This window comes from Leptonychotes weddellii, chromosome 9 (assembly GCF_054177405.1).
Source record: "Leptonychotes weddellii isolate Sample4059 chromosome 9, ASM5417740v2, whole genome shotgun sequence".
Taxonomy (NCBI): domain Eukaryota; kingdom Metazoa; phylum Chordata; class Mammalia; order Carnivora; family Phocidae; genus Leptonychotes; species Leptonychotes weddellii.
In genome coordinates, this window is record NC_138377.1 from 12,550,920 (window position 1) to 12,577,277 (window position 26,358).

Genomic DNA, 26,358 nt, shown 5'->3' on the forward strand with positions numbered 1-26,358 from the left:
CACCAAAGGAATGGCCAAGATGTTCAAAGTACTTCCTTCTTATTTTCTTGATTTCTAAACAACCAGCTCAGATGTTTGTAGCAAGATTTCTATATCCATGTTTATGAGTTTTCATCTCTATGCTACCGTATTCTTTGCCCCCCTCCCCCCCTCCCCCCCGCCCCCAGCAACGGCAGGAAGTGTCCGTGCCCTGTCTTCACTCCAGTTGTGCTTAAAGTGTTTCCCTTAAACCTGGCCATTTTGGATTTTCCCTGCCAACCTCACTGTTCCTCCCAGGCTCCAGCTTAGCGGAAAGAAGGATCGCCAGAGCTGCAAACCCGTTTCTGTCCCTTTTCAATGTTCTTTTTGTTTGTTTGTTTTTGTTTTTTTTACTATGAGCCGAACTACTTTGGCATCGTGTAAACACATTGGAGTATGTTAACAGCTGCCTCTCTTTTAAAGTTGAACTGGCTCAGAACTAAAAGGGGAACTGCTTTCAGGTTCTGCTCAAGTTTGCATGTGACAGCATCAAAGCTATGTTTAGTACAGTGATCACCGGCAAGCCTCCGAAAACTGCTTTCGACTATAAACAGCGGGAAAGGTGGTTTCTGGGCCGCTTAGGCTCTTGAGTCCATTTGTGTAGGAGACAAAGGGGTGTGTAAATCTCTTCTTCACAGTTATGCAGGCATCTTCTGCCTGTTCAGAGCTCCCTCACCTCTGCAGAGAAAAGTAATGTTAATTTAGCACTTGGCTGCCCCGGGCTCCAAGTTCAACTAGATGCACCGATGATGGTGAATTACAGGAGTGTCCTAGGTGTCCGTTGCTGAAAGGCAATGTATAGATGCTCTGAAACAGTCAGTAAACTTGTATTTCCTGTAGATCACAAAACTCAAGAGACAACAGGAAATGAGAGGTGGGGTATATAAGCCTCATACTCCAGTGGAAAGAGCATGAGTCACTTACTAGTGGCAGGACCCTTGTGACTTCACCTTTCAGAATGAAGTTTTCTTAGCTGCAGGATGAGGATCACGATCCCAGCTCTATGTACTTTCTAAGACTAGCTTTTTCGGCAGACATTTATTGATACCTACTCCATGCTAGCCACGAGGAGCCTCAGACTAACAGAACAATCGGTATTCTCCAGAGACTTCAGTCGAGCCATATAAACAAATGGATGACTGCATGATACAGTGTGATGCACATAAAAGGAACAGCACGAGAGTGGCTGGATCTGTACTGGGCATAGGGGGAGGTGGAAGGAAGACAAAGAGCAGAATTTTCAAAAACGCTGAAGAGTTTGCAGAGAGGATCCTGGAGGGAGGGATGTTTCAAGCAGGGACAGCTGAGTTGAGCAGAGACAGAAGTGAGAAGCTCTCTGGTTTGTCTGGGGGCCCGTGAACAACTTGGTATTGCTAGAGCAACAACAGGAAAAAAAATAAATAAAAAGACAAGGGATGGCAGGGGATGAAGCTGGAGCAAGTTGAGCCAGTCGTTCAGAGCTAAGGAACTTGGAAGTGACACCAGGCCACAGGGAGCCAGGGACTGGTTTTGAAAACACGAGTGACTGGATTATACAAAAGTTAACGTGGCGCCGCCACCAGTGAAAGCTGGTGCATCTGCAGATACGACGTGGTTGCAGGTCACATTGTATGTATGCCCTGAACAGAAACTGTCTCCCGGGGACGGGGGGGAATGGGGGGACTGCAGTCCGAAACTGGATGCCACGTGACTCTGTTGGGCGTGGCTTTTGAAGAGGAGGTGCAGGTAAAAGGCCCAGAAGTAGAGTGCTGGGAAGACCCTTTAAAGCCTGATTGAGTGCTGAGCTCTGCAGGTGAGTTGGGGGGCTGGCCCGTGTCCTTCTGGAGCTCTCTGGCCAGCTAGCCCCAGTGAGGAGGGGGTGTGCCCCAGGCATGAAGCGTTTGCTGCGTATGGTCAGTGGACACTCAAAGGTGAGTGTAAGGACCAGGCACCAGGAAGCATCATCTGTATGTGGGAGTTGAGTTCCCCCAAAGGTTTCAGGAAGCCAAGGTTTTCCTGAATATGCTTAAAGCTTCAATTCTGTGGTAACTTTTATATGCCATGGAAATTCAAAGAAGAGGGAAGTGCAGAACAAACAAAGCAAAACAAAAAAACCTCACACAATGCTACCCGTATGTTTGTGCGGAAAGGAATGTTCTGAAAAGTCACCATGTACCACCAAGTTTTGTAAAGCACAGTCTCCCATACCTATAACCATGGCCAAGATGTAACGTTACTTTTTTGAAAGTATGTTCTCTTTGAATGTAATACGCTAAAAAGTAAGTTTATTTGCTTCATTTTCCTTTAAGGGAAGGAACGAATGTTTCCACAAGCTTTTAGAAGAATCCAGTGGGTTTTCGGTTTTCAGGGATTAATACAAGTCCGTTACATAAGCCCCTAGCCCCCATGATGTGGAAGGAGAACAGTGCAGTTGGATTTCCAACCACTTACTTGGTTTCCCTGGACAAGGCTCAGGGTACACATGAGGACCCTGTGTTTGAGAACAGGACAAGTTCACAAGCAAGCAGCTGTGACAGGTATGGGTGGTGGGGGAGGTGGCCAGGGAGCACAGGTCAGGAAGGAAGGGAGGGAACATCTTTGAGGGGGCGGGCAGCTCTTTATGCTCCGTTGGAAGTATCAGGACAAAGCCACAGTTCAGGTGCTGACGCCTCATCACAATATTGTTGCCTTGGCTGGCAGATGGAAGAGATTACTTTGTGGAAATGGAGATTTGCTTTTTTATCACTTCGAAGTCAACCACAAATAGATCCAAGAAACTGTAGGGAAAATGTTTCATAAAATATAAACTTCTGCGCTGTTACATGCAACTTCAGCGTTTAACTTGAGTGCCTGGATTTGGTACCCTTGCTGGAACATTCAGACAGAGGTGTCCGGCTCTCTATCAACTTTCTGAAATCAGCATTCGTGTCTCTCATCTTTGTGGTGGGGTGTGGGATGGGAGTGGCTCTCATGGGGAGGAAATGAGTAATCAAGGTAAATCACAATTTTCCCCAAAATAGGTTATTTTCCCGTCTGTGACGGGTGTTCAGCATGGCAGGAAGTACCAGGAATCAGACTGTATCAAAACTTGGATTCAGCCTTGGATCTACGACTCAATCTCTATAAGCCTGAATGATGAATAGATCATAGTGACTTTAGTCTCTGTTAGTGAGGTTTTTCTCTGAAAGTTGTAATAGTTCGGTGGAGTCATGAGAGGTAATGTTGTTAGCGTTCTCTGCATTGGGCAATGTGTGTTTGTGTGTCACGGCCTCAGAATGATGCTTGCCATCCTGGGACAGAAGATACGCACGTGGGCCGCCCTTCCTGCTTCTAGGTTACGGGAGATGGCCCAGGGATATGACACTTGCCACCGTGTTCATGGCGAAATGATATTTTCACTTCAGAGGCATTTCCTCTTAAAGGAGTCAATCTTTAGTTTTTAGGTAAAGATTTCGCCTCTGTCACTCATCCCCAGCTGTACCAATTCTGTCTGAAGTCCCCAACTGGTTCCACACATTCCACTGAGTTCCTGGTGCTCTGTCAAGACCTCCCCAGAACCACTGCCAGTGGGAGGAAAGAAGAGCTGGAGGTCATCAGTCCCGGAGCCCCTCCACGCCGGCATGGCCAGAGGGCAAGGCTAGGACCTGTCCCTGTGCCACCATCAGCCGCTCCATCTTCGAGAACTGCCGTCAGCAGACAAGCTGCTCCTGGAGGGGGCTGGGTGTCTGTATTCATGGGGCAGCGATGCTGAGAGGGGGAAATTCCATGGGACCGCCTTCAGGTTTCAACTCCGCAGGAATGCACCCAAGAGTCTATTAAGCGACTGTTCCTGGGGCTCTGATGGTAGTTGGCATTTAGGGAGCACTTAGTACCGGGCCGTGTGCTGAGCATTGGCTCGGTGGGTGACACCTGTGGAGGATCGGCAGTGTCCCTGGGGAGGCAGCTGGAGGAGAACTGGCAAGACGGTTGGTCCTGAAGTCCATGTGTCGAGGCCAAGGCTGTCAGACCTCAAAGAAGAGACAGAGGAGGACCAAGTCAGGTTAGTCCTTGCGGAAGAGAGGAGATCGTTGATGGTTTCTGTCCAACAAGAAGGTCTAGTGTCAGTTTCATTCATGGCAGAGTAATCGAAGGACCCAAGGGCAGGGGTCTCACAGCTGTGATTCTCTGTACAGTCCTTGGTCTATTTACCCATCTGTGTCCCTGCATCTTGGAGGACGGGATGGTTTCTTCACTGCCATGTCCTCATAGCACGTGTAAAACCATGTTTATTCAGTGAGAGGACAAGTGAGAAAAGGTGGGCAAAGCCATTCCATTCTCAGAGCCTCGGGACAGAGGAGCAGAGAAGCACCACCTGCCCCCCAGTGTCTGGCCATTAGGAAATGTCTGCTTGTTTTATTATCTATCTCTCTCTCTAGTTATCTATTAATTTATTTTGAAGTTGTAGTAAACTACATATAACATAAATTTATCATCTCAGTCATTTTTAAGGATACAGTTCTCTGCCATTAAGTACATTCATTTGTTGCACAACCAGCACGACCATCCGTTTCCAGAACTTTTCCATCTTCCCAAATGGAAACTGTCCCCATGAAGCAGCAGCTCCTCAGTCCTCCCCCCAACCCCTGGCAACCACCATTCTACTTTCTTTTATGAGTTTGACTACTGTAGGTACCTCATACAGTCTTTGTCTTATTGTGACTGGTATATTTCACAGGTTAACGTCCTCCCAGTTCAGCCATGTTACAGCCTGTGACAGAATTTCCTTCTTCTTCTAAGGCTGAAGACCACTGTGTGTACATACCGAAGTCTTGGTCTGTTCATCCATCGGTAGACACTTGGGTTGCTTCCACCATTTGCTTATTGTCAGTAGTGCTGCTCTAAACAAGGGTGTACAGTTATCTCTTCGTGTTCTTGCTTTCAGTTCTTTTTTGTGTATATCCAGAAGAGGAACTACCGGATCATATGGTAATTCTGTGTGTGATTTTTTTTTGAGGAACCACCGTACTGCTTTCCATGGTGACTGCACCATTTGAAGGGGAGGTTTCAGTCATTTAACTCTTCCCATGTGTGGCTTGCCTTTCTTCCATGAGTTTTGCAAATGCAGCCCTCCTCCCTTCTGCTCAGCTTGTGTCCTTTGAACCCGACTGGTTAAAATCTGGCCCTATGGACAGGTTTGGGTTAATACCACAGGTAGGCTGGATGGACCACAGCTGCGTAGTCGGCCCAGATCTGGGGCTATGGGCTCTCTCCCATCCACCTTTAGAAAGTTCAGTTTATCCCATTGCCCGCCCTCCACCCCCACCCCGGGCAGATGTCCCTTGGGGAGTCCCAGGCAGCTCCAGAGATTAAGCTAGAACCAGACTGGCCCTAGACTTGCAGCTCTTAGAACAGCTGCTCAGCTTCCCTCAACTCCACCATTTTAATTGTGATTAGTAGGTTCATTTGCATCTAAAAGGAGTCATTTTCTTATCAGCACCATTGAGTTGGGAACCAGTGCGCTCCATTTATATAGAGTGGCCCATTTTAACCAGGCCCATTAAGCAGTAAAAGTAAATGTGGGTGTTTTACAAATGCAAATATATCATGCAAATAATGTACTTTATGCTGAAGGATGCCTTGGTTTTCATATGTAAAATTAGAAACTGTGTAGCTCGGAGATAATGATAAACACCTTTGCATCTGTTCATAAAATGTATCATGAGCCGAATGCATCTAAATTCATAGCTGGGGTTTTGAGCAGCATTTCTTCAGTGGACCCAAACGTGCATTTCATATTACCAGAAATATACATGTACTTATCTAGTTATTTATATATTCCTAAGTAATCAAGAAATCACAGCAAAGAGTAATCTAAATTACCTAACCTATTACTTACCATCAATGAGGAGATTTATCATTTCGTTTCCATTTTTATTTTATTTATTTTTTATTTTATTTTTTTAAAGATTTTATTTATTTATTTGAGAGAGAGAGAATGAGAGACAGAGAGCACGAGAGGGAAGAGGGCAGAGGGAGAAGCAGACCCCCTGCCGAGCAGGGAGCCCGATGCGGGACTCGATCCCGGGACTCCAGGATCATGACCTGAGCCGAAGGCAGTCGCTCAACCAACTGAGCCACCCAGGCGCCCCTCGTTTCCATTTTTAAAAGATTTTTAAGTTTTTATCTGAGATGGTGACAGAGAAGAAATGTTACTATACAGGCTAGTTCCTTGGTAAGAGACTTAATTATGTCTATAAGAGATTTTTTTTTTTAATCCTTAGTGTTTGAAGTAATTCTCTTTATGATATGCAGATAGTGTTTCTGCTGTTTTATAAAATCACTTAGTAGAGTAATGACACCCATCTGTGTGCGACAAACTTGGCCACATTCTGGGAGGGAAGTCACCTTTAGTCTCTGCCCACATAGGGTTTCTGCTCTTTGGGAGTCAAGACACAGACTATGGAAAGTGAATTAAAGGTGTAAGAAGACATCAGATCAGAAAACATCAGGGACTATGATCAGTTCCCAATTGGCTGTACAGGTAGTAATTACTAAACCAAACTCAGAGTAGGGGAGAGGTCCCAGGGTGGGAGTGATCGGGAACATTCTCCCTGGGATCTGGGATTTGAGTTGAGAAACAAAGGGTGGATCGGAGCTGAACAGGCCAAGAGAACAGGGGAAGAGGGTATTTCAGGCAGAGGGGAACAGAATTGGCTTGAACGGGCCTCGGAAGTGTATGGGGTCCATGTGTAGTCTGGAGACCTGGTCAGGTGGCATATTGGGGAGCAGGGAGAATATAAAAACTTCTGAGAGGCAGAGAACCTATTGGCTTTGACTCTGCCCTAGTAGCTACTGGTTTTCCCCCACTTTTGTAATCACCAAACTCTTCAAATGAGAAATTATGTGGAAACTCAATACAGAAGATGCAAGAAAAATCACATGCCTTGTTGACATTGGGCCAGGACCTCACCTAGACACCCACCCCCACTGTTGGCAGCACCATGGGCGCCTCCTGGGCTTTCCTGAGGAGCAGTTTGCAAAGCCAGGGCAGAGCAAATGGAGATGCTGTGCTGTGCTTGGGGAAGGCTGCCAAGGTGTTAGGCAGGGCCTCCTGGAGTCCTGCGGGAGATTTGGTAGGGCGCCGGTAGGAACACCTGCATGTCAGTTGATCCAGTTGAGCAGAAACACAAGAGACCTTAGAAGGAAAGGCTTGGCAGCAATGGGTGACGGGAGACAGGAGTGTGGGAGAGGAAGGTGTTGGATACTTCCGAATTTTGAACTTGAGAATTTTACAGGTGATCACCAAAGGATGAGTGATTTTTTTTTCTTCTTTGTTTTTGTGAGGAATGCTGAGTTCCGTTGTCAACTTTTATTCCCTCCCTCAGCAAATGTGATAGGTGCCAGCCAAGTTCCAAGCACTGTGGGAGGTGATAGAGATTTAGGGAAAGAAAAGACAGCAGGTGTCTCTCGCGTTGCAGAGAGTGAGTACACCACATGGAAAGAGAGACAGCCATGGACACTGTTATGGGTTGAGTTGTCGTCCCCCTCGCCCACCCCAAATTCATATGTTGATGTCCTAACACCTAGTACCTTAGAATATGTCCTGCTTTGGAAATAAGGTCATTGTAGGTGTAATCAGGTAAGATTAGGTCATACTGCAGTAGGGTGGACTTCTAAGCTAATATGAAAAGGGGAAATGTGGACACAGGTGAGCACACAGCGGGAGAAGGCCAGGTAAATAGGAAGGCATAGATGGGGTGATGCGTATATAAGCCAAGGAATACCAAAGATTGTCATCAAACCCAGAAACTCAGGGAGAGGCACGGAACAGATTCTCCCTTGGAGCCCTTAGACGAAACCAACATTGACCTTGGACTTCTAGCCTCCAGAACTGTGAGACAAGAAATTTCTGTTGTTGAAGCCGCTCGTCTGTGGTACTTCGTTATGGCAGCCCTAGAGAACTCACAGAGACGAGAGAACCCCCAGGGCTGTGTGGAAGTGCCCAGGGGGACCACCAGGGAGGCAGAGGCAGAAAGCCTGACCCTTCGTTTACAGGATTGGTGGGGTGACAGCTGAGGATCATGTCAGCACGCAGCCAGAGGTACGTTCCAGAGTCTACCGACAAAGTCAGCTGGAGATGCAGAATTGGAAAAAGCCGGATTTTCCATCGTTCCATAAATTCTTCTAGGAAAGGAATAGGAAGAGAGAAGAGAGAGGGCTAACATTCTAGGAATGCCCATAATTATGGGGCCCAGGCTGGACAGAGAGCTCACAGGATATATAGAAAGGAGAGTGGGATGAGGAAAATCGGGCTAGAAGGGTGTTCTGAGGTTAAAATTGGAAAGGGTTTTAAAGGGGTAATGTCAGAAGTCATGGAATTTATGTAATCGGGAAACAACAGGCGAGCTTCTCTTGCAAGCACGGGGAGGAGAGCTTAGGCTGTAGGGCCACCAAGGGCCCTCTGCCCCGAACGGCCGGCTGACTGGGAGGCCGCTGGTGACGTCCGTGTGAGAGGACTGTGTCCGGTCCTTGGAGACAGCGATGTGATGGGGTCAAGGCCAGGCACGCCGTGTCAGCTGGGGGCCGGGGGGGGGGGGGTGGGGTTTGCCTAGTGCCTGGCGGAGCTGTGGGAGCTGAGGAGGGGCTGAACACCGGTTGCTGTTTGATAATGCACGAGATAAGAAATTACTAGCCCTCGGAAGGGAGGGGCAAGTGGAGACAAAGGGTACAAGGGGTAATGGAGGGAGCGTAGGTTCCAGAGGAAAAGAGGGCAGTAGGGTGCCACTTTTCAAGGAAGAAGGTACAGATGCAGGTGGAAATAACAGAGGGCGAGTGAGCTTATGCAGAATGGCTTTGGTTTCAGAAAAGAGGAGGTGACATTGCCGGATGGAGATGTGGAGAGGGAGGTTTGGGATTTGGCGCGTGGGAGAAGATTGGGGCCAGCTTAGTGGAGTAGCTGACCGCCAAGCCAGTGGTCCTCACCTGAGAGCAGATTGGTCCCCCGGTGGATGCTTGGCGGTGTCTGGAGACATCTGTAGTTGTTACAACAGGGGAGGGCTTAGCTACTGGCGTCTAGGGGGTAGAGGCCAGGGAGGCTGCCGAACATCCTACGATGCACAGGACAAGCCCCAGTGACAAGGAATTCTGGGACGCCAGTAGTGCCAAGGTTAAGACCCCCTGCCACAGGTCAGCAGCGGTTCACACACGTGTCCAAGGAGGGAATCCTAAACTTCATCGTGTGCTTGGTGGACCATTTGGAAACACGGTGGCTCTTACTCCAGGACAGCCGCCTGCCTCTGTCCTGTCCTCACAGCAAGTTCTCACAGCCCTTTCAACCCCCAGCACCTCCAGGGCCTTGGCGGTGATGGGCACCCAAGAACTCTTCATAGGGTGATCCATTTGGATGAGTCTCTAGTTTTCATATTTGGCTAAGGTAACAAAGTGACTCCCATTTCTTACCATGGTCCATGGTTTGCCCTTGGGGTGATCTTGCCTTGCTCTCTGCTGTGGCTTTTGTGGTCCTGGATCCTTTTTGTCTGAATGTTTCAGTAATGCCTTCTCAAGAAGTGGCCAGTCCTGGTATGTTTCCACCAGACCCTGGCAGATCACTGTGGGCAGCCATACTTGCCAGTTTGGATCTGTGCAGGATTCTGTGCAGTTACCTCTTTTTATTCCCCCCCCCTTTTTTTTTAAAGGTTTTATTTATTTATTTGAGAGAGAGAATGAGAGAGAGAGCATGAGAGGGGGGAGGGTCAGAGGGAGAAGCAGACTCCCTGCTGAGCAGGGAGCCCGATGCGGGACTCGATCCTGGGACTCCAGAATCATGACCTGAGCCGAAGGCAGTCGCTTAACCAACTGAGCCACCCAGGCACCCTCTTTTTATTTTTTCCTTAAGATTTTATTTATTTGAGAGAGCGAGGGAGTGAGAGAGCGAGCGAGCACGCACACAGGTGTGTGAGCAAGGCGAAGGGCAGAGGGAGAGGAAGAAGGAGAGAATCCCAGGCAGACTCCACACGGAGCATGGAACCTGACGTGGACTCGATCCCAACCCTGAAATCATGACCTGAGCCAAAACCAAGAGTCAGATGCTTAACCCACTGAGCCACCCAGGTGCCCCGAGTTCTCTCTTTTTATTTTAGCTTTCTTTAGAGTAGGTGGCATCTTGTGAAGCTGCTGCTTGCAGCCTGTTGATTTTTATAAACTGTTCGCTGCTACTTGGGACTGAGGAACATTCGCAATGAGACCATCTCAGAGCACCTGGACAGAAGAGAGGAAGAGAAGGCATGGCCACCTCCTCCATTGCAGGAATGCGGAGCCCAGCTCGGGGAGCGCACAGGCTCTAGTGTTGGCACCAAGCCCGTCTCTTCAGTTCCCCGAACCGCAGTGTCCTTGTCATCACGATCACCACCCGGGCTCGTGCAGGTCCCCGAGCGTCCTTACGTGCGTTGTCTCGTGTCATTGCCCCTACTTGATGGCATGGAGTTGAGACTTGGCCAAGTTAAAAGATGTTCAGGCTGTGTTTTGCACAAACTCCTGTGCCCAAATCTTGTGCCAGCCCCCACCACATCTCAGTTGGGACCAGGTGGCCACTGAGATCCCTTTGAAATGTCATCATGCTCTGTTTTTTTTTTTGGCGGGGGGGTGGGGGGAGGTTATAAAAGTATCAAGAATGTCCCCAAGAAGGCTGAACGTTCAGCTGAGCTCTTTAGCGGTGCTTCTCAAATTGTGAGTGATAGTTTGTGAAACTTGGTACCTTCTGACCTGCGTCTCTCTGTCCAGCCTGCTCTGATTTCTTCTTTCCAAACCTCAGTGACTGGCCCCCTTCACCCGAGGGGTCTGTGTTAGTGTATGGTATGGGTCACATTTGTTTTTCTGTGGTTTCCTGGTGATGAATACACAGAATTAAGACAATAGAATTTCAGGTTTTTTGGGGGTTGGAATTCCCCCGCTAGTACACGTGCTTTGAGTGTTTTATTTCTGGGTAAACACAGCCTGGTGGTAGATGTCACACGTCCAAAGCTATTGCCTTCACACTCTAGTTTCAAGGGCTGGGAATATGACAGGAGGCAGTTCAGTTGCCTACAAAGTATCAGGCAAGCCCTGTAAATACTAGATTTGGATAGACTGGTCTCACAATATCACTTTCCTTTTCCTCAGTCGGTTTGGGCTTTCTGCTTTTTAGTGTGTTGTGGACCATTATAGCAGAGATGCTAATTGTCCCTTCACAGACAGCACGTAGGTTGGTCCTTCACTGCCCAAAACTCTTTATTTAGACTTCGATATATTTCTTCTAGAGTCTTCTTGCCTGCATTCCTTCACTCATTCGCTCTCTCCTATCTCTCTGTCTCTAAATTAAAAAAAAATTTAATTGTGGTAAAGTAGATATAATATTAAATATTACCATCTTTTTTTTTTAAAGATTTTATTTGGGGGGGGAGGGGCAGAGGGAATGGGAGAGAATCTCAAGCAGACTCCTCACTGAGCGCAGAGCCCGACATGGGGCTCAATCCCACAACCCTGAGGTCATGACCTGAGCTGAAATCAAGACACTCAACTGACTGAGCCATCCGGGTGCCCCTAAATATTACCATCTTAACTAGTTTTTTCAGGTGCACAGTCCAGTAATGTTAACTAAGTGCATTCACATTGTTGTGTAACCAATCTCTAGAACTCTCTTCGTCTTACAAAACTACAGTACCCATTAAACAACTTTTTACCCTCCCCTCCCCTCCCCTCCCCTCCCCTCAGCCCCTGGCAACCTCCGTTCTCCTTTCTGTCTTTATGAATTTGACCGCTAGAGTCTAGTAGCGTGTTTGTCCCTTTGTGTCTGGCTTATTTCATTGAGTGTAGTATTCTTAAGGTTCACTCATGTTGGAGTATCCTGTACTCTCTTTTAGATACACCAGTTCACATTTGGTAGCTGAGTTTTTAGGAAAGAAAGTACCTTTTTAAAAAAGTACTTAGAAAAAAGTACTTTTCTTGACTTTCATGAGTCCAGGCTGGTGTATGGGTCTTGGCAGAACCTCCCAGGGTCTTGGTTACAGTCTGTCTGGTTCTCACAATGATGAAAGCTCACGAGTGGAGGAGAATCCCATGATTGACCGCATCATTATGCCAAGAGCCACCTTCGGGCCGTAGGACCTGTTGACTCACGGTGTCCCGTTGGGAGTTGGAAGTCATGCAGCTTCGAGGGTACAGCCCAGGAAGTGATTGAGGGCTGAGACCCAGCAAACGCTGGGTATGCTGTTCAAGATGGTATCATTCCTCTCTTGGGATTTTTGCTGGCTTAGCTCTGGTCTTAATGATCAGCCCGGATCAATGTGCTCAAATGCCAGTTCACAAACTGCTTTTCTGGCAGACAGAGCCCTCTTAACCTGTCAGTCAGCCGCCTTTGTCACAAGTGGGTTTGCCATACGGTGCTGAAGGTCATGGAATTTTGTTAGAGCGTTAGTGAAATGAGACATTTGTTGTACCCTCATTGTGGTATTTCTGCTAATTATGAGCCCACGTGTCTGTCTTTCACATACGGTGAGCCTGATTGCTTTTTCTAGCCTGGGATTTTGCCTTGAGATTCTTTTTGTTTGTTTATTTCAAGTTTTTATTTAAATTCTAGTTAGTTAATGTATGGTGTAATATTAGTTTCAGGGGTAGAATTTAGTGATTCATCACTTACATGTAACACCGCGTGCTCATCACAAGTGCCCTCCTTAATGCCCATCCCCCATCTAGCCCCTCCTCCCACCCACCTCCCCTCCACCAACCTTCAGTGTGTTCTCTACAGTTAAGAGTCTGTTTTACGGTTTGCCCCTCGCTCTCTTTTTTCTGCCCTATGTTCATCTGTTTTGTTTCTTAAATTCCACATATGAGTGAACTCATATGGTATTTGTCTTTCTCTGACTGACTTATTTCTCTTAGCATAATACACTCTCGTTCCATCCACGTCATTGTAAATAGCAAGATTTCATTTCTTTTTTATGGCTGAGAAATATTCCATTGTGTTTATATATCTCTCTCTCTATATGCGCATACCACATCTTCTTTATCCATTCATCAGTTGATGGACATTTGGGCTCTTTCTGTAATTTGGCTATTGTTGATAATGCTGCTATAAACATCAGGGTGCATGTGTCCATTCGAATCAGTATTTTTGTATCCTTTGGGTAAATACCTAGTAGTGCAATTGCTGGATCGTAGTTCTCTTTTTAACTTTTTGAGGAACCTCTGTACTGTTTTTCCAGAGTGGCTGCACCAGTCTGCATCCCTACCAACAGTGTAAGAGGGTTCCCCTTTTTCCACATCCTTGCCAACGTCTGTTGTTTCCTGTGTTGTTGATTTTAGCCATTGGCCTTGAGATTTTTTTTTTTTAATTTATTTATTTGAGAGAGAGAGAGACAGTGAGAGAGAGCATGAGCAGAGGGGAGAGGGAGAAGCAGGCTCCTCACTGAGCCGGGAACCTGATGCGGGGCTCGATCCCAGGACCCTGGGATCGTGACCTGAGCCGAAGGCAGACGCTTAACTGTCTGAGCCACCCAGGCGCCCCTGGCCTTGAGATTCTTAGTGAAATACCATCCACAGCTTTCTTCCATGAAGAAGGATAGACAGGAGTTTAGTGCCAGCAGACTGGAAGAGGAAACGGGGAAGATGAGCCATGATACGTATGTGGTGGTATAGTGAGCCGGCACCAGAAGCCCTGGTCTGGTCGTGGGCTCATCACTAACTAGCCTTGTGAAGCTTAGGCAAGTCCCCTCACCTCTCAAGGCCTCCATCTCCTCAGCCCCTCCTTCTGCCCTGCCCACCCACAGCATGGAGGATCCCATTGGGAAAACATTGATTGCTGTACTTTGTAAATGGTAATTTGCTATCCCAGCATCCCACCCTGTGAGCACCATTGTAAGGTGATTAAAACCCACTCCAGTAGGTGTAAGGGGGCCCTAGTGGCCGCTTTTCATTGGCAGTGACCATTTACAAGTCACCAACACTTAAGTGACCGAGTGTAGAGAGCCCCCGACCCCTCTCCCCCTGCATGTGTCATACCTACATTCCCCTCCTCTTGATTTGCCACATGAGCTAGTGGTTTCTTTCTTTTTTTTTTTTTTTTAAAGATTTTATTTACTTATTTGACAGAGACACAGCGAGAGAGGGGACACAAGCAGGGGGAGTGGGAGAGAGAGAAGCAGGCTTCCCGCCGAGCAGGGAGCCGGATGAGGGGCTCGATCCCAGGACTCTGGGATCATGACCTGAGCCGAAGGCAGACACCCGACTGAGCCACCCAGGCACCCCGAACTAATGGTTTCCAGAGTAGCTTCAGCAACTCCTGTGAAGACCTCAGTTAGCTTCTTTAAATTCCTATGGTTAATAAACACTTTCAGGTAATTTCATTTAATTTTTAAAAACCAACTTTGAGGGGCGCCTGGGTGGCTCAGTTGGTTAAGCGATTGCCTTCGGCTCAGGTCATGATCCTGGAGTCCCGGGATCGAGTCCCGCATCAGGCTCCCTGCTCAGCAGGGGGTCTGCTTCTCCCTCTGCCCTCTTCCCTCTCGTGCTCTCTGTCTCTCATTCTCTCTCTCTCAAATAAATAAATAAAATCTTTAAAAAAAATAAAAAATAAAAAAAAAAATAAAAACCAACTTTGAGCCTTAAAGGCCAATGAGCTGGGAGCATCACCAGATGGAGGGGGAAAAAAAATCACTTTGCTGCCTCCCCAACTTACAGCCACTAGGGCCATATCCATTGGCCTTTTTATAGTCATGTATGTCTTTTAAGACACGGTCACAGGAGATTAGAGCTAGGTAAGTTCCTAGAGGCCATAAAATATGGCTTTTAATTTTTCCCCTGTGTCCTTCACACCAAGGACAGTTCTCAATAGGTACTTAATGAATCCTTGAATCCCCTGACAGTTAGCCATGTTGAGGGACCATCCAAAAGAAGCCTGTAGACTATCTGGCTAGTGAGCTCCAAAGCTTTGCAATTAGCATGATGGGAACCAGCTTAACTTGAGCTAAAAAGAGACTATAGGTGAATTCATCATTGACAGTGGGGACCGGGTAAAAGCAGGTCGGTGGGTCAGTCCAAATCTCTCTCCACGACTGGAGTATCCATTATGTGGGCAGCGTGGCAGAACGACTAGAATAGTGATCAGTGATTTAGGTACCTTAAAAGGATGTTGTAGAAATCGCCGAGTAGATCTCTATCATGCAGAGAATTTTCCTTATCTTAAACCACTGGATTTACCTGACCTCAGTTCCCCACATTCACGCCATGCCTGGCGTCTCCTCAGTGTTCATCCAAATCAAGGTCAGGATAAAGAGGAGGTTTGGATGGAAGTAAGCTGGATATTCAGGCTCCTGCAGTAATACTCAATTATTGAATTCTCTCGAAGCACCAACTCCTATATAATGAAGTCCTCGGTTTTTAAATATCTTTAGCAATCAGGTGACTCAGGATTGGCAACAGCCAGCTTGCTGTTTCCTGCTTTCTTATAAAAATAAGATGGTAAAAATCCCAGGGAGTTGGCTGGAGTTGTTAAAAGATAATCTTGAGCATTTTAATGCACATTATTTTTCATGCATCTTTGAGCCTTAAAAGCCTCCATGGAATAGGACAGGAATCAGATGGAAGAGAAATCAGCTTGCCATCATCCTGCGGCCCTGAGACCCCAGCCAGATCCGGTGTCCTGTGCAGCCTGGCACTCGACCACACCTGCCCGAGCTGAGAGGCATGTAGGAAGAGCTGTAGCTTTGATGCATTCTTCTCATTTACTCTGAGTATAGTCAATCCCAAACAAAATAAAACAAAAAGGTTCATTTACATCAAGGTTCGTAGTGTGTGTTTTCTCGGACGTTTGGCATTATTTCAACGTCGAAAAGTATTTCTGTGCACTGAAGCTCTTTTCTCCCTCTCTCTCTCCGCCCCTCACCCATCATGTAATGTGTCCCCGTACCTGCAATGCTGTTTGTACCTCTCTGGTAATGAAATTTGGGTCAGCAGAATGTGTTGCTGGTGTTTCTCCTTGTTAACAGTATTGATTGCTGTCCTGTATGACTAGAGACCCTGGTTGACTGGGAAAGTGTTCATGACGTGGCCCTTCGGAGTTCTTATTCTGTGTGTGCATGCCCACCAGATTTACAACTGTCAGACCATCTTTTTATTTTTCTCCTGTGATTGACAGTGCCTTAACCAGTATCACTTGCCATGGACGGTCTTGGGTTGGATGTAGTAACATGTTTGACTAAGTGCTTTCTAGCATGAATCTAAACCAATCCTTGATTTAGAATAGCCAACTTCCCACTCCCAGGATATTTTACTGAGACTGGCTTGGTTATAAAGTTTTTCACTGGGAGTCTTAAAGCAGTGAAAATGCTCATCTATAAATGTAGTAAAGTGTCTATATATATTGATCTTCCTTATTTTCTTGCCTCTCTCCTACTACCAGACCATGGTGGTAGCCACATCTGCACAGTGTTTTATAGGGTATGGAGGGCAACATTTTAAGCATAGAAATGGAAAACAGGATACCAAGCAAGAGGATGGGGGAGGGAGGGAGTCCATCAAAGCCATTTCTGTGTATTAAGGATTCGGTGAGGAGAAAGGCCAAAGGCCAAGAAAGGCAAGTTTTCGTTCATCACAGGCAGGTGTCACTAGGAAGTGACGGAAAACCCACTTGGTCCCAGAAGACATGGATAGAAGTTCTCTGCCACGTGAATTCATAAAATTAGGAATCCATTAGCAGCCATTCTTAAGTGATGCGTTGTGATGTTGAACTCTGTGAACGTACCGTTTTGTTTACCTGCAAATGATTTCAGTGCTCAGGAGGGAGAAGGGTCAGGATAGTAAGCAGAATGAATACCCACGCAGACAGGTTCCGCACTGTGAAATACGGAGCCCGTTCAACTTAAAACAAATCTGTTTTTTATTTATTTATTTATTTTTATAGATTGATTTTATTTATTTGAGAGAGAGAGAGAATGAGATAGAGTATGAGAGGGGGGAGGGTCAGAGGGAGAAGCAGACTCCCCGCTGAGCAGGGAGCCCAATGCGGGACTCGATCCCAGGACTCCAGGATCATGACCTGAGCCGAAGGCAGTTGCTTAACCAACTGAGCCACCCAGGCGCCCAATCTGGTGGTTTTTAAAGATGTGTTTTTAAAGGGCGTAATTGGGAAAGTGTTTTGCAGCCTTCTGAGGGCTCTGTTTGGAGAGGCGGCTGTTCTGAGTGCGGTTGAGTGAGTGTCCACGAGCCCACACTTACACTGGTTTTTCTTCTGTTGCAGCACATCAGGTCCACCCATCTGGCCGGGCAGTACCTTCTTCAAGAGAAATGGAGCCCTTCTGCAAGGTAGGTCTCTTAGAGCACCCCCTCCCCGCCCCCCAGCCCTGTGCCCTTGTGCTGGTAGCAGCCAGGGGAGCTCTGTCCTCCTTAGGAGTGGGCACTGTCTGGAGAAGTGTGACTGCTGTGGGTTGGGGCTGTTTGTCCAGTTCTCTTTATTTCTTCCTACTTATGTCTCCTGGTTGCTATGAATTGTTAGCCTGAAACCGGGACTAGCTCTTTGGTCTGCCCCAACTGGTCCTGTTTCGGAAGTATTCGGCTTGCTTTGGTGAAACTGGAATGACATGGCAGTCGGGATATGAGAGTGGCATGAACTGAGCTGGTCAGCTGGTGTAAACACCCCCCGTTAGGTATTCCCAGTGCTCGGGCAAATGAGGAATGTTTGGGGTGTTCTGGCATTTTGGTGAACGTGGTAGTTCCCCTCTTCCTTGCTGGCCCCTAATATCGGCGTGTGCCTGGAGGGTTGGCTGTGGGGTGTTCCAGGGCTCAGAGTTCAGTCACCCCTCTCCTGTCCCCACCAGCGTCCTTTGCAGGGGGACGTCCTTCCTGTTGCCCAGCCCACCCTTTGCTGCTTTGCTGTCAGTCCTATCCCGCGTGCTCAAGGAATTCCAGCTGCCTGTCCATCTCTGCTTTGGCTATTAAGTTTCTTTTGAAATGACTGAATAAAGTGAAAGAAGAATAAATGGTTACAAGTAGCCATAAAATGCCTCCTAGATACTTCTGGATTATCACTGCTTTGTAGGTCCGCTGTGCAGATAAGCTGGAATCGGTGGGCTCCTGAGGTTTCCAGTTTCCTGTCCCCATTAGCCTCCTGGATCGGAGTGGCACAAAAGCAGATGGGTCTGGTGGTACTGAGAGCTTTACCACTGCACTGGGCTTCTAGTGTGGAGTGGTCTGTGCATTTTGGTTGGTTTAGAGCCGGTAAGCCTCTTTTCCTGAAAAGTACATGCCGAGGGCTGGCCACATGTGTGAAGGAGTGGACTATAAATGTGGCTGAGAAAAGGAATATTTATCTTCAGGTTTCTTGAGTACCTCAAAGAGATGGCATCACATTTCTGTTGTTGTTTTATAAGCCATGTGATTACGTATTGTCTTTTTAATAGCCTGTGAAATCGGCGACTGAAGGATTTCCTTGCCTGTTTGCTTGGGACAGGTGAAATTTAGGCAGGCAGGTTTGACTAATCCTCATTTTAATGACCATTATAGATATCCAAAATATCTAAGGAAAAAAGGGAACTCCCTCCACTCTCAAAGATAATTTTAAAAAATCTGTTCTCCCTTCAGATGGCAAATGGAAACCAATTACGATAAGCCTTTGGGAATTTTTTCAAGTGAATTTCAAAGTTTTGTGCATATTTATTTTTCCTCTAGATCTATAACAATGATATGACTATCATTCGTGTTTGGATTATTTTCAGAAGAGGGATTTTATTTAGTGAGCACATTTTCTTACAGGATTTTTATTCATTAAGTTTCACATTAAGTAAGACTTGCTCTTAGGATATTAGTTTCTGGTTGTTTCTGCCGGACGCGAAAGCATGAAGAAAACATCAATAAGGTTCTGAAGTTGAGTGATTTCACCATGAGATTCTATCTCATAGGTGCCGACCTTTTTTCTCTCTCTGATAGGGTCTAAAATTCTAATTATTCTGAGCGCTGAGAATCACATTATTACAGATTTCAGATGCTTATTCAATCCACATCCACTTCAATACAGCCCTCCTATTTTTTTTTAATTTTAATTTTAATTTTAATTTTCTTGGACGTGTGAAAATCAGAAGACTCTTCGTTGGAGTTTGAGAGGGTGGGCAAGGATTTGCTCATTTTTTCCTGTGATATTTCTTTGCTCTATATTTGCTATATCTGTATACAGAGTTCTCAAGACACTTTCATGGTGCTGAGATTTTTCAAACTATGTGCCTGTTCTCCCTAATTCATATTTTTGTGTTCCTTCGGTGGGTGGTACTGGTCATCAAGAAGTCGCTAACGCCCAGGAGCAAAAATTTTACAGTAAAAATATAGGTATATAAAGAAGGGAGCTGCCCAGTCATGCCAGTGGACGGTTTGGGTTAGACTCAAGTAGAAGAGAAAGTGCCTGATTTATACTCCCTTTCTCGTCTTTATACTTTACATTTTCAAACTACGTGCATGTTCCTTCTTTTCCCCTGTAACAAGCAGGAGGGCACTGGTTCTAGGTAGTTAGGCTAGGAAAGAACTCTGTTAGTAGGTCCCAGCCAATCTTGGGACTGAAGGCAAACAGGATGCCCTGAAGAACCCGCTTCCTAGAACAGGGGTAGAAGGTGACACAGAGGCCCGGGGAGTGGCCAGCAAAGCCCAGCTGACTGTGGGCCCCCCTCACATGCACAGCTGGCTGACCTAGGGCGACAACACGGGGGTCGTTGGGGAGAACCCCGCGGTGTGAAGTGGCCCTGGGAGCTGAGACCAAAAGAAGGCAGGCATGGCCAAAGCAGTACATGAGTCATACCGTTTGGAGGAGGGAGGCTGGTTTTTGTCAGGAGGGTGGGAGAGTAGGGGCTGTCAATCAACCCTTGAACGAGGCCTTGAAAAATAGATTGCGGGCGTGTGGGAACAGAACAAAGGGCATTGCGAGAAGGGGAAACAAGTCTGTAGGCAAGAGGGCGCACGGCGAGGGGGATGTTATGCGGTGGTTGTGAACAAGGAATGACTCGTGGGCACGTTGGGATGGCGACGGCCCATGTTCTCAGCAAGATGTGCTTCAGAGCACTGTGATGTCCAGAGAGGACACAGTGGAAGTTAGACCCTGAAACCCATGGAACAGTAGGACATAATGGTTAGATAATGGGAACCTGTGTGTGTTGTCTGGTAGTTGTTTGGTTTATTAGCTGTCAAGAAGAAACACAGGAGTTTTTTTTTTTCCCCCCAGCATAAAACCAATTGCAAGAACTAACTGGAAGGAAGCACTTGGTCCTACTTGAGTGTGGCCTCTGTGTTTGATTCTTGCAGAGTCACTGGCAAGAGGGCCTGCTGAATCATCTAGCAGTTTTGAGGATAATGGGGTAAGATTTGGTTTAGATTACACCAGGCATGGGTACTTAACATAATGGGTCACTTCATCAATTCACAGTATTTATTTTAAATGCCATTTAAGCTGCTAGAGACAATTTTAGGATGTTAGCGGTTTCAGGGACCAGAGAGTACTTCGGTTCTTGTACAATGGAAACCTTGTTGTGTGCCAGAAAGGGACAAACCCTTTGTTTAAAGGGGACCCAGGATGGGTCCAAACAGATGAGTGTGGCTTATTCGGAGCCCTGCAGGAGTGGCCAGCTGACAGGTGTCTTCAACTGTCCCCTCCTCATGTCTGTGTGTCCTTGTTTTGGTCTCTCTGTGTTTGAGATACATTTTTTATTTTATTAGTTAATAATGTCTCTCTCTCTCTCTCTCTCTTTTTTTAATGAGAGAGTAAAGCATTTTATATATTTTTTTTCTTTTCCAAACGCCCTAGCACCTCCCTCCCCGCCCCCACCCACACATACACACACATTCCATTCACCCATCAAACTTAAAATTAGGTTACTTTATTTAAACATCACCCTTGGATGGGTTATTTTAATGAGTCAGTGATTCCTAATTAAAAACATTCTTCACCCCTGGTCTGACCCTTCATCTGGTCCCTGGAGGTTTCGTCCCAGTGCTACGTAGGGCCTCGCTGTGCTTTTCGCTTCCTGCCTTCTACTCAAAGTTCCTACAGGCTGCTGTCATCTTGGCTTCCGCTTCCGCCCTTTCGGCCTTCGTTGGGCCCGTTGGCCTCAGAACTCCCGTGCGGTTGTGTTCAGAGGGAAGACTCTGCATCTAGTGCTCTGTGCCAACTGCCCGTTTGGGCCCACCTGTCTCTTACCTCTAGCCCTTCCTCTGAGCAGGTGCTCCCCGGGCCCACCCCCACTGCCCCACCTGCAAGCACTTCTTTCTTACCCATCTCTGTGTCAGCCACCAGATTGGGCTGGAGTTAGCCAGCCGCCCCCTCAACCCCTTACAGCCCATTCTGGGGTCTGACCTCACATCCCAGCCTTTGTGGTAGAGGTGCTCGGGCATGGACACTGCCACCCCCAGGCCCCCTTGCTAACACCCTGCCAGCCTTCTGGACCCTCCCTCCGCCTGCCTTCTCTCCAGGATGGGGCCACGAATTACTAGTAAATCTGTTTCCTTAGGATGCAGTGGTGGAATTAAAATAAATTCCATAACACGCATAACAGATTTTTATTTCCATTCACTTCTCACAACCCACTGGATGAGCTAATGAAATGGAAGGAAGACCTCCAAGGCACTTTCAGGGCACAGAGCAGGATTGTGCTGCTGCAGGCCCACAAGCAGACAGGGAAAAAGGAAACCAGCTCTTTTGCTGTCAGTTGAACGCTGTTCCTAGGAGTGCATAGATGTGCGCTTGCCATTGGTCAAACACCGATGAGGTTGACCGTGACCATTGGACTACTCGCTTTGGGGAATACCAGTTGCCCAAGTTCAAGGTTGGCTTTAGGCGCTCCCTTTCCTGGGCGTTCATGTCCACAGCCCTGACCCTTTGCCACGGCTCTGCTATGCATTTTTACTGTTCAGATGTATGCTGTACCTCACTTTGGCAGTATTTCCTGCCCCGAAAGGCTCAAGAGCAAGTGTTCAGTGTATCAGAAACAAGTTCTAGGGGGAGAAGCACTGGATGACGAGCAAAGGGGCCTAGTTGTGGTCCCAGTGCTGCCACTGGGTAAACTTTGTGACCTTGAGCAAGCCACAGGGCATCCCGAGTTTTTCCTGCTCTTCCGTGTGAATTAAGGCGGCAGCGGTTTCCCATGGAGCACCAGCTCTGCTCCATTCTGGCAACTTGTTTCCTAAAAGTGGCTCAAAATGGATTTGAGGCTTAGCTCTAGCTCCATGGAAAGAGTGCTGCCTTCAGCCAGGTGTGTCTGCAGATGGGTCCAAGGAGAGGAAACAGGGTGGTGGCAGCCTGGCTGGAGATTCCAGTCCTTGCACAAGACAACTCTGGAAGGTCCCATGGATCTTAGGGAGGCAGTACATTATAAATTTGGACAGCCTGGCAATGAACCAGTGAGCCCTGTCTTGGATTCTTGGGCAACTGGCTTAAACCTCTCTGTGGGGATGATGATGATGATGATGATGATGATGATGATGATAATAATAATAATACTTGTCTCATGGGGATCTTGTGAGGATTCAAGAAATTCATATTAGTAAGGCATTTAGAAGATGCTAAATTCCTAGTTAGAGTTAGTTATTAGAACATCTTACAAAACTCTGGAAAAATAGGAAAATAGAGCTGAAATCCTCTGAATGTGATTGATTTCCCTGTGCTCTTTACCTTCCTTGCTAAAATTTCCCTTGTCCATTTGCTAGTGTTAGTGATTTTCAGAACAGGGCCAAAGACGGGACGCCCCAGATCCTGTTGGATGTATACATAGATCTGAAAGATTTGTTCATCCCTTTATCTCCGATTCCTTTCAGATAGGACTGCTTGCTTGAGAGGTCACCCAGTTCACAAACATGGAGCTATCCCCCTCGCTCTAAAATTGCACATACACAGCAGGTGCATAGACAGCCACACGAGAGGGCATGGATTTAGCACCACATCAGCCTGGGTTTGAAGCCCTCCCTCCCTGGGCACCAGCTGTTTGACCTTGGGCCTCAGTTTTGATTGTCTCTACAATGGGGCTACCAGATGTGTTCCCCAGAATCTTTGTGGAGGTTAAGGGAGCACAAGAACATACAAACATAAGCCCAGTCCAGTGTCTGGCACCTCACAAATGCTGTATCAGAACAAAGATTTATTAACTTTTGACTGTTTCGTTCCCAGGGTTTCTGATCATTAATCCTGGCAGATAGATTCAAGGTGAAAAGTTCCAAAACACCTCAAAGGAGCGGCCTCCTGATCACCTCTCCTTTGCATGATTTCCCTTCTCACTGCCAGCCCACAGTTGTTTCCTTCTCTCTGGAACCAGGATGGCGCTGCTGGACCCCATCTCTGCCACGGCCGCAGGCCCCTGGGCCCTGGCACTTCTGTACTTCGAACTCCAGAAAGACTGTGGCTCAGATCTCGGGACTTGTTCGGCTTTGCCTTGACCCTCCCCCACTCATTTCTTTCACATTTGATTGTAGCCCCTGGGCTCTTTGGCTCCTTTCATCTAATCTGCTCCACAAGCTGACTCTTTTGTCCATTTTGCAAACGAGGGCATCTACCTAATGCATAAGCCTCCTGATTCTTGTCCCCAGGCACACCCGTTTCAAAAAAATGTAGTAATAACAGAAAGGTGGGGGGAGGAAAACATCCCTACATTTTCCCCCAAGTCCTAATTGCCTTCTGTCCTCTTTTGGCCTGTGGAGCCCTTTGGTTTTTAGGAGGGGCCCCTTTCTCTTGGCATCATTTGTCTTATTGTTCTGCACTGAGTTATCTATAAGGATATTTACGTAACAACAATCATAAAGTCAGGTGAATTTAAAGGCATGCTGGTCACCTCTCTAATCACTCATGTTCTATGTGGTCACTGAGAACATGCTCTTAAACTAGTTAAATATAAGGAAATGCTAAAAAAAAAAAAAAACCCCCACACACATATGGAAATGCAATTATAAAAGACGGCTTTGGTCAATTTTGACTGTCACTGTCTCTTGGGAATCCAAATTTACCCCATCTATGGTTACCCCAACTTCCCCAGTGTCTCCAGCAGGGTGTGGAACCTGAGAAAACATCAGTCCCGTAGCCTGGATTTTCCTTTCTGGCTCGCACGTCAGCTGGTCTGTCTCCGACCGTCTCTACGAACCATTTTCATGAAAATCTGGTGTTGCACCCTGAGAAAATGGTACCCTGTGGACAGAAATAGGGAAGTGAGAAGGACTTGCCAGTCTGATGGGGGACATGGCATTGAGAGCTTCTTCTGGGTCAGGCACCTGCTGGGCAGGGTCTTTGGGCTGCCCCTCCTGTTTCTGGGTAGTGCCGCTAGGAGGGAAGACAGGCTGGAGTTTAGGAGAAAGGAGGTCAAGGCAGGAAGGGGAGTGTTGGAAGTTATAGGGGCACAAGGGCACACAGCCACTAGTCTACTTTCTGTCTTTATGGACCTGCCTGTTCAGGACTTTTTTTATAAGTGGAATCATATAACATATGACCCTTTGTGTCTGGCCGTATATATTCTTTTTCTTTCTTTCTTTCTTCCTTCCTTTCTTTCTTTCTTTCTCTCTTTCTCTTTCTCTCTTTCTCTCTTTCTCTCTCTCTCTCTCTCTCTCTTTCTCTCTTTCTCTCTTTCTTTCTTTTTTTTAAGGGGGAAGGGGCAGAGGGAGGGAATCTCCAGCAGACTCCCTGCTGAGCGCAGAGCCTGACGTGGGGCTTGATCCCACAACCCTGAGATCACGACCTGAGCCGAAACCAAGAGTTGGACACTCGACCGACTGAGCCACCCAGGCGCCCCAATTTTTTACATTATTCTTATATTAGCCTTATACATTAGGTATTATTACTCCCATTTTGTAGAAGGGAAAAATAAGGCCCAAACAAATGTCCTGCTTCAGGTCACAGATCCAGGATCATAAGCCTGGACTCACACTAACTGATCTTCGGTTCAGCATGGCCTAAGTATTTTTTGAAGTGTTCCACTTGAGATGTTTGCCCATTCTGCAGTGTTTTGCAGACTGGGGCTGGGGAGAATCCTGTCATAATGGTCAAAAGCAGTTTATAATGACAAGACAGAAAGATGGAAATGAATACTTATATTGTCTTCTTTCATTCAGGTAATCAGGGTGCTTCATTTCTCTTTTGCTCCCCACGCAGGACTATTGTAAACAGCTAAATATTAAGATATTTTAAAGACTGTGGATAGAGAAAAGGGGAAATCCTCAAATTAGTCATTCAAAGATTAATGCAATGAGAGGAACCCACACCTCCACAGAATGAATATTTTGAGTGTATATGGATTTTATAGTCATAGAGATATAGCTATTTTTATACCAATTATTCTTCAATAGAAATATATCCTTACAGTTTAATTTTTGAACATTAAAAATGTTTCCCTTATCTATTAAATTGTATCACATTATAAAATGCATAAAGATGATACAGTTTTGGATCACATTGTACTGTAGAGCCTGCTTTTATCAAAGTGCTCAATCTTAAAAATACAATTGGAAAAGTCATTCTCCTTGAAGTTCTATTTAACTGCGGGGAGAGAAGTCTAGAAATATTTTTATGCAATTGCCAAGAGGCTCACAATGAAGAATTTTTTAGAATATACTCATGGAGCTGTTCACATTAGTTTCAGAAGTGCACTTAAATGCATCTGTCTACCTGTAAACTGCAAGAGGTCAAGTTTGTGTTTTTGTTTGGTTCCTGGACGACCAAAGGGCGTGGCTGAGAACTCCTGGGTGTATTGCTCACTGTGGAGCGCGTGCTAGGTTAGGAGTGTATGTGTGCATGTGTGTGTGTGTGTGCATGCGTGTGTGTGTGTGCGTGCATACGCCAATGAATGTGGCCCAGGCACTCAGGCTTGTTCCCACCCCGTGTTGTGAGTCTGCAAGAACAAATTTCTCCTGCCCCATCCCCCTGCCCTTCTTCTCTCTGGTGATTCCAGCCCACCTAGTTCTCCTATTGGCCTTTGTAAACGATGGCATGTGGATAAAAGACCTCAGTTTTCAAATCAGGTGTACCTGAATCCATCCCCTGGCCTGGCTGCCTAATTGCCGTCTGACCTTGGAAAAGTTAAGTGAACCACTTCGGGCTACTGCCCAATGCAAAAACACCAGTCCTGCGAGATCAGTATCATTGTGGGGACTAGCCAATGCCAGTCTGTGTAGCGTCCCTGGCACTTTGCAGGAGCTCCACGTGCAGGCCCCATCACCGCTGCTTTCCCTCCAGAGGAGGCAGCGTACCTGGGAGGGAAGAGTGGAGACCTTGGAGCTGGCGAGTCGTGGGTCCACCAGCCGTGTGACCTCAAGCAACTCCTCTGATGCGTCCGAGGCCTTCCTTCCCAGCCAGTCAAAGAGATAGCAGTGTTTCATGGGGTTTTGTAAGAATTACAAGATAGTGTA

At 46.8% G+C, this 26,358-nt stretch overlaps 1 protein-coding gene across 7 annotated transcripts in view; it reads left to right on the top strand.

Moving 5' to 3' along the window:
* The window catches only part of FOXN3 (forkhead box N3), a 380,637-nt gene that overhangs the window by 260,244 nt on the left and 94,035 nt on the right, over nucleotides 1–26,358 (top strand). For all 7 annotated transcript variants that reach the window (XM_081830069.1, XM_081830068.1, XM_081830074.1 and 4 more), the window contains one exon: nucleotides 17,246–17,310. In XM_081830069.1, coding sequence (XP_081686195.1) covers nucleotides 17,246–17,310 — 65 coding nt within the window. The remainder of the gene's footprint in view (nucleotides 1–17,245; nucleotides 17,311–26,358) is intronic.